Here is a 13,036-nt window from a genome sequence, read left to right as displayed (position 1 = left end):
TGTTAGCAAATATTTGATTTCATAAATCAACTAGAAACCAATTCCTATCTTGGTCGAATGCCACAAGGTATTAAGGAGGAAGAATAAAAAACAAATTTTCTTGAGAAAAACACAAGAACAACTAAGCCGGAGAAAATTGCCTATAGACTTGTGTTTTTTTTTTTTTCTTTTTTTATGGGTTAGATGCATAAGAAGGTATTTAAAATCCTCAATTTTCAACCCAAACACTTAAAATATAACTCTTACACCTTTTGCAATTCATTTTATGTGGACTTTAGTTTTAATCTCTTGTTTTTAACTTCTATCAATTAAGACTTAATTGACTAATGAAAGTTTAATTCAACAATGTTACTTTATGTGTGTGACTCATTAAATTTCCAATATTTGTCAATAAATATAAATTCAAATTGATTAAGAATTACCAACATATATTCATAGATCATGAATAACATTTAGCAATTTATCACGATCACCAAAATTTTGGAAAGCCAAAATAATCTTAATCTAACCTTTCAATAATCAGTCTATCACTATAATACGAACTTTCCATAACATATTCCAAAAAATTAAGAACATAGTGTAATGTCTACTCATGAAATATTTTTATAGTAATTTTTGCAGTTTCTACTCAATATGCATGACTTTAGCATAAAACTGTTTCTTCTAAATTCATTATCATGATTTGGCCCAAAATTGTATAATCTATCTAAAGCCAAGAACAAATGATATGTGTTCCCCCATATCACTCATGATAATAAATCCTCTTTTAACTAAATATTACAAAATAACTCATATCCAACATATTTTAATTTATTCCAATTTAATAAAGTTGAATTTTTTAAAATCGAAGGTTGAGTTTTTTTTGTTGGAAAAAATAACACCCACACGCAGCAACCACACATAAAATAGCAAGCTCAAATCAAGAATAAGAATAAACAAATATTTAATTCGGCCCAACTCAAAATGGCCTACTACAAACACAATCTACTAACAAATAAATCTTTACAACTGTGAGACTTTTAGAATGAGAAAAGTCTCCTAAAACTCCTTACTCAAAACTTAACCCAAAATCCAATTACACCCTTTAATAGTCTACTCACTTAGCTATTCTATTGGTATCTATCTTTCTAGGATTACTAAACTAAAACCAAAACATTATATTTATAAATATGAAACCCCTTATACCTTTACTAAACTCCCGATGTGGGATACAAGACAAACTCAAACTCACTTAACTTTCGATGTAGGATTCTGAAGGCAAATCTCATTGAATCTCCAAACACTTCAACAGTATATGCAAAGCTAACACACTTACCTTTCTTCTTTTCTTTCATCACAAGCATCTCAACAACTGAGCCTCCATCAAACATGTATAAATGATTATTGCCAATGTGGGATACAAGACAAACTCAAACTCACTTAACTTTCGATGTAAGATTCTGAAATTCAAGGCAAATACCAACAAATCTTCCCTCGATCAAACTCTCTACAGCTAGTGTACTCCCTCTAGGTAATGAGCTCTGAGCTCCCATAAATCTTTCATTTTCACGCAATAAAGCAGTCACATCATCCAACTTCAAAGTAAACCTACCCACCAACACAGTCTGAACTAATGGCCTATAAGACTTGGGCAAAGATAACAGCAAAATTAAAGCTTTCTCTTTATTTTTTAACTCATCAACAGAAATCGTTAGCAATTAAGAAGCCAATCTATTAAACTTATTCAGGTGATTATGAAGACTCATACCTTCTTCTATCTTCAAAGAATACAGATTCATCTTCAAACATAATCTATTAGTTAACGACTTCGAAGCATAAATACCTTCAAGCTTATCCCACAAGCTTTTTGGAGTACTCTCAATCAATACATTGTACTTTACTTCTAGAGCTAACGTCAATCTAATAGTACTAACAGCCTTCTTCTGAATCCTATTCCAATTAGCATCAGACATTCCTTCAAGCTTATTACTCTCTAATGCTTGATCCAATCCTTGTTGTAATAACAGATCTTGAATCGTACTTTACCATAACATAAAATTACTCTTTCCATTAAATAATAGAATCTCAAACTTAGGCATAGGCATACCAGACATACCTTCTTCAGACATCTTGAAACACTCATTCACAATCTCTTGGGCCCACGAACCTTGTTGTACTAATAGATCTTGAATCGTACTTTACCATAACATAAAATTACTCTTTCCATCAAATAACGGAATCTCAAACTTAAGCATAGGCATACCAGAACACCCACATGCAACAACCACACACAAAATAGCAAGCTCAAATCAAGAATAAGAACACACAAATATTTGGTTCGGCCCAACTCAAAATAACCTACTCCAAACACAATCCACTAACAAATAAATCTTTACAACTGTGAGACTTTTAGAATGAGAAAAGTCTCCTAAAACTCTTTACTCAAAACTTAACCCAAAACCCAATTACACCCTTTAATAGCCTACTCACTTAGCTATTCTATTGGTGTCTAACTCTCTAGGATTACTAAACTAAAACCAAAACATCATATTTATAAATATGAAACCTCTTATACCTTTACTAAACTCTCGATGTGGGATACAAGACAAATTCAAACTCACCTAACTTTCGAAGTGAGATTTTGAGATTCAAGACAAATCCCAACATTTTTAAGTTCAGGTTCGATTCAAAATCAAGTTTTAAGTGGCACCGCTTCGAAACAATTTGGATATATATAAAAATAATTTTTTATTATTATTTAATTTTCTATTTAAATATTTTTAAATTAATAAAATTATTGTTAAATATTTTAATTTAAGATATTAACTTAATAAAAGTATTATATTTATGTATAATTAAGATATAATATATATTAAAAAATATTTTATAAATATTATATTAAATTAAAATTATTAAATTAATTTCAATTTGGATCGGTTGTGAGTTATGAATATATGAGTTGAGTATGAAAAAATAATATTTTAATGTCAAGTAAGGTTTAGGTATAAATATTAAGGAATTGGGTAAAGTGAAAACTTATCCCAATCCAACTCGTTGTCATCCTTACTCTTAACCAATCGTCTAGCTTTGCATGCTTCAGATCTCATCCAAATGCACTATTTTTTGGCATCAAACATTTTATCCCATAAAGGTGAAATTAAAATATGATAATTCACATATAAGATTACTTATTGTCTCAAGTCTAAAGATTAGTTGCACAACTGACACATAAAAACATTTCCGCCAACATTGGAGTGAGCTATCACATGGAGTTCTTATGGTAGGCTATATTGAATGAATTTGTTCTCTAACAAGCATCCACATATTATCCTAAGTATTTCTATATTTTAACTTATAAGATAGGTTACTTATTTCACAAGTAAGAAGTCTTAACAGGTATTAATCTTTTAAGTATTGTTGATGTCTTATTTCAATAATACATTTGTCGAAAACAATTTTAGATACATGATTTTGATACATAAAGATCTAAAAGTTATCTTTACAAATACTTTGCAAGGCTTTTGCACTCCATAAACTTTATTTAATTAGTATCTTAATAACTCTTTATCAAACCTTTTCAATCACTAAATTCATTGATTTTGTGTAACTTAATTGTATTTCCATTGACCAACCAATTGGCTCTAAGATATGTACACTAACACTTTCAACATTTCTGTATCAAATTCTTGGTCATTTGTACTATTAGATAAATCTTTTACTTTTATTTGTCGTTTGCCTAGTTGAGGTCAATTTCTTTGGGAAAAATGATTCAAACAATCTCAATATCACCTTAAATATGAAACAAGTCTTGTATTAATGCGAAGATCTAATCATTGTGTATTATAATGTAAAACATATATAAAATATGAAAATTGATCTATTATATATAAAATACATTTTTTAATTTTTACCAAACTCATGATTTTTGTCAAAAATTTAAACCATATTACTTTCATGTCTTTTTTTGGTATTATTTTTATAAAATTTTTATATTTCCCATTGGCTATGCTCAATAAATGGGGAATTATGTCTTAAAGGCAAGAGGAATTTGCTAAAAAGAAAAATTGAGCAAAAGATATATCCCTTTTTAAGTTAAATATAAATTTCTTGAAACATTCATTGCTTCATATTCGTGCAAGAAATGCCGTACTCATGTCTTGACAGTATAAACAAATTGTTGAAAATTCTTTGAGCCATAATGTATCCTAATTGACTCGAGATAAAGAACACCGCTACATGTCTCACCCAGCTAGATTTGATAATTCGTATATCCATTTCGTTAGTTTTGTCTAAATTACCAGATTTACTGACACGGCTATGTTATGCTTTATGGGTAAATTTTGATTACAGAACAGAGGCATAAGGATAGATATATCTCCAGTATGATATATGAAAAGGCCACATACACATTGGAAAAGATCTCCACAAACTACATTCCATCTCCAAATTCAAGATCAAATCAGAACATCCAAATAATATTCTGAAGAAACAAAAACTAAAGATATCAAAATCTTGATCCAGCAAACTATAAGTAGTCCAATGCAGAGAAACAAAACCTCTAAAATTTGAATTCCTAAACAATGGCATTGGCTGCACTTGCAATCCTTGGCCACAGATCAGCACACTCCTTTCCAATTGGACCGGTTATAGCAGAACCTAGAACAATAGCATCAAGAAGAAAATGTTAAGTGTAATTATCATTTAATCCGGATGTTACAAAATTGGATGTTGTCCTGAATAATTGAAATGCCTTTGGATTGGCTGTCTACCTTTCATTTCTCCCTTTGGATTCACAATAACACCGGCATTATCTGTAATTGAAACAAGATTTCAATTAGAAAACAGTAAAACAAATGCAGTCTCTAAGCATAGACATCAATCTCATACAATTATCATGTAATCGAAACAAAATGAGCAATGGAAGACAAAGTTTAACGTGAACATTTGAAAATATGTAGGGCCATAAGTAGCACACGCAAGCTTCAAAACTTAATGCATCTACACCTATGGACATTAACGTAGATACCTGACTTATGTTTGGTGATATAACATTATTTGAACTAATTATCAAATCTGCGATGGTTTCAAGGCTTGCAGAATTTCTTGTTGTTTAAAACTATGTTAGGCCCAAATGAAGCACATGCAAGCTTCAAAAACTTAATGCATCTGCAACTATGGACGCACTCAGTTTTCCAGACTAGTAACTGTATCTACCATTGAACATTAAAGTAGATACCTGACTTATGTCTGGTGATATGGCATTATTTAATCTAATTATCAAGACTACAATGTTTTTAAGACATGCAGAGTTTCCTGTTAAACATCAGGTCACCTCATTAACCAGCCATCCTCCCACCATAACAGGACTGCAAGACAATCAAAATGGTTATATAGGTGTCCCAACCTGGACAGGGATGATAACCATAGTTACCACCTGGTATTGGGGTAAGGTTGGTATATCAATTTAGCTGGGTATGGGAGGTGTAGAGAAACCTGAACAAAAAAATTCTCCACACCACATCACCAGCATTTGAACCACCAAAAAAACGCAAAAAAGAAACAGAAAAAATGTTATAATACTTTATAAACCACAACGTGAACTCTCAGAAAAGAGAAAAAATGTACCGAATCGCGAAAAGGAAGATACCAAATGAGAGAAATCTCACTCGATAAAAATATTCGACCACTAAGATTATTTTACTGGTCTCAGGAAGCATCAAATCATAGTAAGCACAGGTTAATGCACACATCACGACACCACTTAACCAGCAAACCTCTTCTCTTCAGCAACAGTCTAAACACCACTTATCAAGTAGCAAATCAATAGTATCTACAATCTTTACTTGCCCTAACCTACGGAAAAGTGTATACAACCACCAATAGATCACTAATTTCAAGTTCTTTTACCATGTAATGAACCAAAGATAATCATCATTCACAAACCACAGACAATCAGAACCACAAAGACAACAAGAAAAATTATACCTTCGAAGTACATGTAAACACCATCCTTTCTACGCCAGGGCTTGCGCTGCCTCACAATGACAGCAGGCAAGACCTTCTTCCTGAGATCAGGCTTCCCTTTCTTGACAGTAGCCATCACCATATCTCCAACACAAGCAGATGGCAAGCGGTTAAGGCGACCCTTGATTCCCTTCACCGAGATGATATAAAGGTTCTTTGCACCAGTGTTATCAGCACAGTTCACTGTAGCTGCAACTGGCAAACCCAGTGACATCCTGAACTTGTTACCCGCTGACCCTCCACGTCCTAACAAAAAAAATTCAAGCCCTCCTCAGCTATCAAACAGCTTAACAGTACCCACAAAAAATTTTTCATTTTTTCATATAAACCCATAAAAAGCTATATTTCATTTCTGGGTTTCATCTTGGTTTTGTTTACAGGGTTAGGATCATGCAAGCAAATAGAAAGGGTTGGATTTTTTTGCCTTGTTTTACTCTTTGTTTCTGGGGAAACAAACGTAAAATGAAAATGAAACAAATAATGGGCTGATAGAAAGAGAAAGAGAGAGATGGAACTGACCTCGCTTCGACATTTTCGACGGCTGAAAGGAAACGGAGAGCAAAGACTACGGTTTTTATCTTTATATCGACGGCGAATTAGGGTTTTTTTGGGTTTTGAATTTGTGTTGACAAAACCATTGAAGATGCTGATGGCACAAATTCTAGGCCTCTACCTTACTTTGAAATTGGGCCTGGGCCCAACTTGGATTCCTTTGTAAATTTGAGAAACTGAATGACATTCAGTTAATAAATTCTACTTTGTTTTATTTATTTAACATTGATTCGGTTAATATTATTAAGTGCAACAGAAGATAAGGATAAAATTACAGTCTTGTATTAGAGCATATTGTGCAATTCTTAACTTTATTAACATAAAAAAAAGTTCATAGTCAAGATTCAAAAGGAATTATTCGTCAGATACAATGTTTCATCACGGAAGCATCAGTTAAATTTTGAAGTGCAAAATCATACAAAGGGTCTTTTTTTTTTTGGCACAACGGAGTTTGAGATAGGAAAAGGAATTGTACGTGTTGGAGTTTAAATTTCAAACATACTGGATGATATTTCTTATGAATGGTTACATGAATCAATCCAACTAAATCTCTTATTGGCAGACATATGTTTCATCCATCCATCTATATAGTGGCAGAATGAACTTCCGCAGAGCACTTGAAAGGTTTAACAGGTTGATCAAGGTCACTAAATCCAATTTTCCATAACCCCGCAGGAACATCATTCTTGTTGAAGTAAGTGCCAAACCAATGTTGGATGCAAATAAAAAATATGCAGCATGAAACTTACCCATGTTAGTTCTTCCATCGCAGCAATAGTCCTCTCCCTGTGGAAAAGGCAAGCTGCATGAGATGGAAAAAGGCATTGAATGTTTAACTTGGATTAATCACAAAAGCATGGAAAGAAGAAAAGCTTGAAAGGGAAACAGATTCACAATGAATCTTCTTGTATGAACATAAGATGATGAGCTTTCACGGAATAGCTTAATTCTACTGCTTGGGAGTAGGTTATGGTTGTTTGGATAATCACTTGAATGGGAAAGGACCTTCAAAAAAGAGTTGAAATATGATTCTGAAGTACTTCAGAGCCATGCGTATGCCTATCGTAAGAGTTTATCCGTCTAAACTCTCAAGAGAGAGCTTGCTTTCAAGAGGGAGGAGCAAAAGAATGCTTACTTTTGCATGAAAGCAAACTATAGAACTGTTGCATTAATGTACCTGAAGTGATGAGAAAAAATTCACTCCATTTGCTATAAAATTCTAATGGCTACAGAGCATAGAATCTATTGAATACCTTTGCTATAAAATTCACTCCATCTAAAACTTGTACATTCAATCAAAAAGGAGCAAAATACAAGATCTTTTGTTCTGAGAAATCAAGGATCAAAGTCCGAATCAATGATAGACAACCTATATAATATAACAATCTGAAAACAGTCAAACTAGTTACAAGAAAATATAAAAATAACAAACTCAATTCGTGTATAAATACTTAAACTTTGAATTACATACTACTTTGGTAAAGTAAGAGGGTTACAACTGAATAAACTTCAATTCTAGATCTCGCTATCTTGACTGCTGTACATTTTTTGGTCGGAGAGTGGAACTTTGAGCGTGGATGTATGCTACTGCAATTGAGAAAGATTGCAGAGCAGAGAGTGTTGATTGAAAATGAATATAATACAGGCCATCATGAACATTTGCCATCCTCAAGGTTGGAGAACCATTCTTTGAACCCTGAAAATTTGAAGTTGGACAATGGTCATCACAATGCTTATTCAGGTTGTAATAAAGTTATTTGAATGTTAACCATGAAAAAGCAAATCTGTTCTAATGAGGAGAAATTGGGCAAACATAAATATCATATGTTCTTGTGCTTCTAATATTGACAGTGAGCCTAAATCCTAACAGTATTAACTATTTTAGATTGTAAGACAGGAAAACACAGAAACTGACATACCTGAATGAAAAAATCAAATAACTTGCATGCCTCAGACATATCTGTTGGAGGTAAACCTCCTTCTTTACTTGATCTGGCTTTAAGTACTGTCAGCGGGCAGCCCAAGTCCCAGCCACCACAGTCACAATGTCCACCAGATCTCCATCTTTCAATAAGACTAGAGGGGCCACCATTGCCGGTTCTTGGACCAACATGAATACTTGCTGGAACTAGAATATCCATTCTTGTTGAGCAATCACTGGTATCGCAAGAACAAGAAGAAGGAACTGGGGCTTCCAAAGTGTCAACAGTTTGCTTAACCCCTGCTTTCCTGAGAAACTTTAAGCCCCAACCTCCAACTTCGGGCCGAGTATTTTCAGGGAACTGGTCCCTCACAACAATGGCAGTCAATTCAACATATGGTGGAAGTTGTTCCTCCAAAAGATTTGTCCCATCTACTCCATCAGAATTTTTGTCTTTTTCTTGGCATAGATCCCAAGAAGAATCCTCCATTATGGAACTTGGTCGACGAGATCTAGACATCATTCTCTTCTTGGAAAAGTGACTCCTTTTGAATACTTCCACCATTTTTTTTGGTAGACTCTTATTCTTCCTGTGGTTATGGCTTGAAGTTGGCAGCTCTCGACTGAAAGTTTCATTATCATTAAACAAAACAAACTCCGTCTCCATGACTTTAGAATCTTGGGTGCAGATTGAGAAAAAGGTAGATACCTTCATCTTACCAACAAGGCACGACTCATTATCACTAATCCCATGTTCCTTGTGACAACCCTTGCTTGAATGGAACAAGTACATATAATCCAGACCCTTACTGCGACCTGATCCTTCCTTTGACATATTGGCTACATATACCTCCCTCTGATTATCCAGGGAGAAAACAAAACAAGGAATCCCACCCTTCCATGTGCATTGAAGCATTCCCTGAGATATTGCTGTAGGATTAAAAGAAAAGGACTGATCAGAGCATGTTGAGTTTGTACATGACACAGAAACAAGCCTTTTATGCACAGTTTCAGATCCATAGTTACGAGTATCAGATATGGGTGTTTCACTTCCTAGCTTATGTGATGAATAATTAATGAAACCACCAGGAGACCTCATGACGTCATAACTTATCAATCCTTTAACATCATTCAAACTTGGATCAACATCCAATGCAGCCAATTTCTGTAACAATGGGCTCTTCAATATATTTGCCATACTCCTTCTGCCCATTATTGAACCAACAACCCACTGTTCTGCAGGACCAATGACTACACTACCAGTCCCAACTGCCAGTGGACGGTCAAAATCAAAGCTCCCCAAATCACATGTATCTTCATCCCTGATTTTAGCTGAATTCAGTCCATCAGATAAAATGCCCATTTTTATGGAGGTCAAGTTCACAGAGACTTTGCTTTGAGCTGCTTTTGCTGCATTGATATGAATCAACTCCAGGCAGCGACAAAGATATTTCTCATCTATAGTAACCACATGCCTCGGAATCTTATTCCCTATGCCAAAAATACTCTGAAGGAATGAACCCCCTATAAGACTTTTTCCAGCTTGTAATCTTTTAGCATTTAATATCAGAGCATGCTGTGGATTTACCCTTCTTGCCAGCTTTTTCAATTTTAATTCAGAATAATTCATTCCATTGTCTCCTGAAGTATCACAGTTATCCTCCAAGTTTTATAGTGAATCTTCTTTCCCCTGATCGTCTTTCCGACCACTAAAAGATGAGTTGTCCATCATCTGCCTCTGATTAAGTATAGTAAATTAATAATGGGCATGCATTGTTACCATTTTCGGCCTCAAAATCGTTGATCTGAGTTAGACAGCAGAGATGCACATTATCCAAGCCACCAACAATTAAATTTGTTCTTCACCAAAAATCTGAAGAATAAGATGAAGAATAACATCAAGATAGTACCAAAAGAAGAAGCAGATACAGAAGGAAAGAAAGCCATGACTGGTGCACTACCAATCCTTACCTCAACTAGAAAGAATAAGGTTAATGCAAGTCCAGATTAAGACGGTATTTTCAATGATGAAAAACAAAACAGAACGTGTTGGACTCGAACTATAACTTAATCAAGTAATGATGGAGCTTTAATTTTTGCATATGTAACCATGTGAAGTTATGAACAAGAAAGACAAGAACATATATCCTTCTACCTTCCCTTGTCTTTTTCTTTCATTTATTCTCATGGTATCTAGAGGAGATATAAACAAGCAAATGTAGATTAGAAGTAAATTGGTGAGCAATCAAAATCAAGATAGATAGAAATTCCTTTTTCTTTAAGAATCACAATTATGATATATAACCAAATTTATAAAGAATGATTACATCAACATCAAGATTACAAGCAGGACAAGGAAGGAATAAATCAATTCACTTAGTTCATGAAACCACTTTTAAGAGTTGGAATCCAACAGGACTTGTTCGGGACCTCCTTTGTAAAAAAAAAAAAAAATTAGTGGAAAATACAGCAGAAAAAGCATTAAAAACACCATAACCAGAAAATAATACCTTACCAATTTAATTAAACTCAACCAAGCCTACTATCCAAAAAACATAGAAGAAAGAGAGAAGATCCATTCAAATTACAAACACGTTAAAGAAAACTGATGGGGTGTTGAACACTGTCAAACTTAGAACTCTATAACCAGCTACCATCAATCCAAGCAACTCAGATACAAAACTTAACTAGTAAATTCAATCTTTCTGTTCTGTACCAACTTAATAAGAACAAAACTGGAAACTACTTCCTATTAAGGAATACCAGAGAAAAAGAAAAACATAAAGTACCAAAAACCAGAAATAAACAAAGAAGAAAGTTGCAAAATTTTATGAATAGAGTAAGTAAAAAGAGAAACTTTTTTCCTTTACCTCAAAGAAATGGATCCAAGAGAGAAAGATCAACCACCCCAATCCAATAGAAAAGCAAAAGAAGCAAAGGGAAGAAGCAGCAGTTGATTCCCTATAAAGTAAACTTAATAACCCATTAACCAAGAGCTTAAAAACTCAATAACCTTAAAAATAGACAGATTTGTGTTTGTGAGAAAGAGAAAAAGGAAGAAGCACAAGCACTGGTTTTTTTTTTTTTCCTTTGTTAACTGTTTAAGACCGTAATCAATGTTACTCTTTTGCTTAAGAAAGAGATATATCAAAACAAAGCAAAGTACACCCAAAACTGAAGCAAAAGTAGACGGGGGCGTGAAGTGGAAAAATGGTGTTGTAAGCCACGTTTAGTTGTGGAATTTTGGTCCAATGTTCTTCCATAGGTTCAAGTAGGACCCACTTTTTTCGATTGTTTTCGTTAGGCAAATACGGAACAAAAAACAAAAAAAGAAAAAAGAAAAAGACCCAGATAAGGAATGGAAATTTTCAAACAGAAACCATTGAAAAATACACAAAGAAAAGAAGAGGAAGTGAGCTGGAACGCAGGATGTGAACAGAAATCCACTAAGGCCACAACCCAAAGAAGAAAGAGAGAGAGAGAGAGAGAGAGAGGGGGGGGGGGCCACTTACTAAATAGAGAGAAAGCCGAAGCACAACAACTGAAATGGACTTTCTCGTTTTAATGTTTTTCTTTATTTAACCGCCTTTACCATAGTGTTTTTTATTGGTTTTTTTGGTTGAAGTTTTTGATTCAAAACAAAAGGATTTTTCCAAAGACATGTGAAGGAGAGAGAAAGATGGGTTGTGAAATGGTCAAAGTCCTTCCAAGTTGGTACTACCATATTTTATTTGTTCAGAGCATGAAACCCAAGCAACAATAACGACAACATGATATCTGCTATTTGTTGTTCTGTTATACACTTTTACTATGATTTCATTCATTACAATCTGCCGCATGTTTTGCATGTTGGTCTTTTTAATGTTCTCATTTTTTTACATTAGACCACTTATATCAATGTAGTTTCCATTTTTTTATTGCTTAAGGTAGATTTATATTTTATCATATTTTTAATATAATATAATTGAGTTTATTATATCTCTAATTGAATCTAATCTAATATATATGTTATATAATAATATAAAAAATAAGTTTATTACATAAGTATTTATGTGGACAATTTTTTTAAATAACACATATGATAATTTTTTTTTTAAAATAAGATAGTTTTTTTAATTACTAATTAGATAATTTTAAATTTATTCAAATATCAAATTTATTTAAATTATAATTGAAAATCAAATCAATTTAGAGATACTTTTTTAAATTAAAAATATGAAATATGGATTTTATTTTTTTAATAGATAATTTTAGTTGTTTACTAAATAACCTTATTTAAAAATTTATTTAATTATTAAAATCTTTCAAACATGTTTAAAAATTATAAAGATTAAATTTATTTAAATATTTTAATAATATTTTTTTATCTTAATTTAAAAAATTTACGTAAGACATTAAAAATTTAAGCAACTTTATGTAATATTTTGAAATTTCAAAAAATTTTCATCTTAAATTTCTAAATAATAAGATAATCAAAACTATTATATGCATTTGAACTCTAATTATCAAATTTTTAATTCAAATAAATACAAAAAATTTAATATTATCTTTATCACTTAT

The 13,036-nt window shown here is 32.8% G+C and overlaps 2 protein-coding genes across 4 annotated transcripts; both read right to left on the bottom strand.

Moving 5' to 3' along the window:
• Nucleotides 1-4,388: 4,388 nt before the first annotated feature.
• LOC111279216 (large ribosomal subunit protein uL14x/uL14z/uL14y) lies at nt 4,389-6,674 on the bottom strand. Its single transcript, XM_022866165.2, has 4 exons — nt 6,523-6,674; nt 5,965-6,249; nt 4,749-4,790; nt 4,389-4,635 (listed from the first exon to the last, which is right to left on the bottom strand). The coding sequence occupies exons 1-4, from the start codon at nt 6,533-6,535 to the stop codon at nt 4,553-4,555; spliced, it is 423 nt and encodes a 140-aa protein (XP_022721900.1). The 5' UTR covers nt 6,536-6,674; the 3' UTR covers nt 4,389-4,552.
• Nucleotides 6,675-7,798: 1,124 nt separating this feature from the next.
• On the bottom strand, nt 7,799-11,591 carry LOC111279214 (uncharacterized). 3 transcript variants are annotated; one of them, XM_022866159.2, is made up of 3 exons: nt 11,347-11,591; nt 8,475-10,349; nt 7,799-8,251 (listed from the first exon to the last, which is right to left on the bottom strand). In XM_022866159.2, exons 2-3 carry the CDS (start codon nt 10,104-10,106, stop codon nt 8,081-8,083), a joined length of 1,803 nt encoding a protein of 600 aa, XP_022721894.2. In that variant the 5' UTR covers nt 10,107-10,349; nt 11,347-11,591; the 3' UTR covers nt 7,799-8,080. The 3 variants fall into 3 exon arrangements, with proteins under 3 accessions (XP_022721894.2, XP_022721895.2, XP_022721896.2); XM_022866160.2 differs by lacking the exon at nt 11,347-11,591 and adding an exon at nt 10,992-11,234; XM_022866161.2 differs by lacking the exon at nt 11,347-11,591 and adding an exon at nt 10,448-10,900.
• Between the last annotated feature and the right edge of the window lie 1,445 nt (nt 11,592-13,036).

This window comes from Durio zibethinus, chromosome 27 (assembly GCF_047325235.1).
Source record: "Durio zibethinus cultivar Kanyao isolate XHJ-2024 chromosome 27, ASM4732523v1, whole genome shotgun sequence".
NCBI classification, from domain to species: Eukaryota; Viridiplantae; Streptophyta; class Magnoliopsida; order Malvales; family Malvaceae; genus Durio; species Durio zibethinus.
Note: the sequence above shows the minus strand (reverse complement) of the source record. Positions and strands in the feature narration are given on the sequence as shown.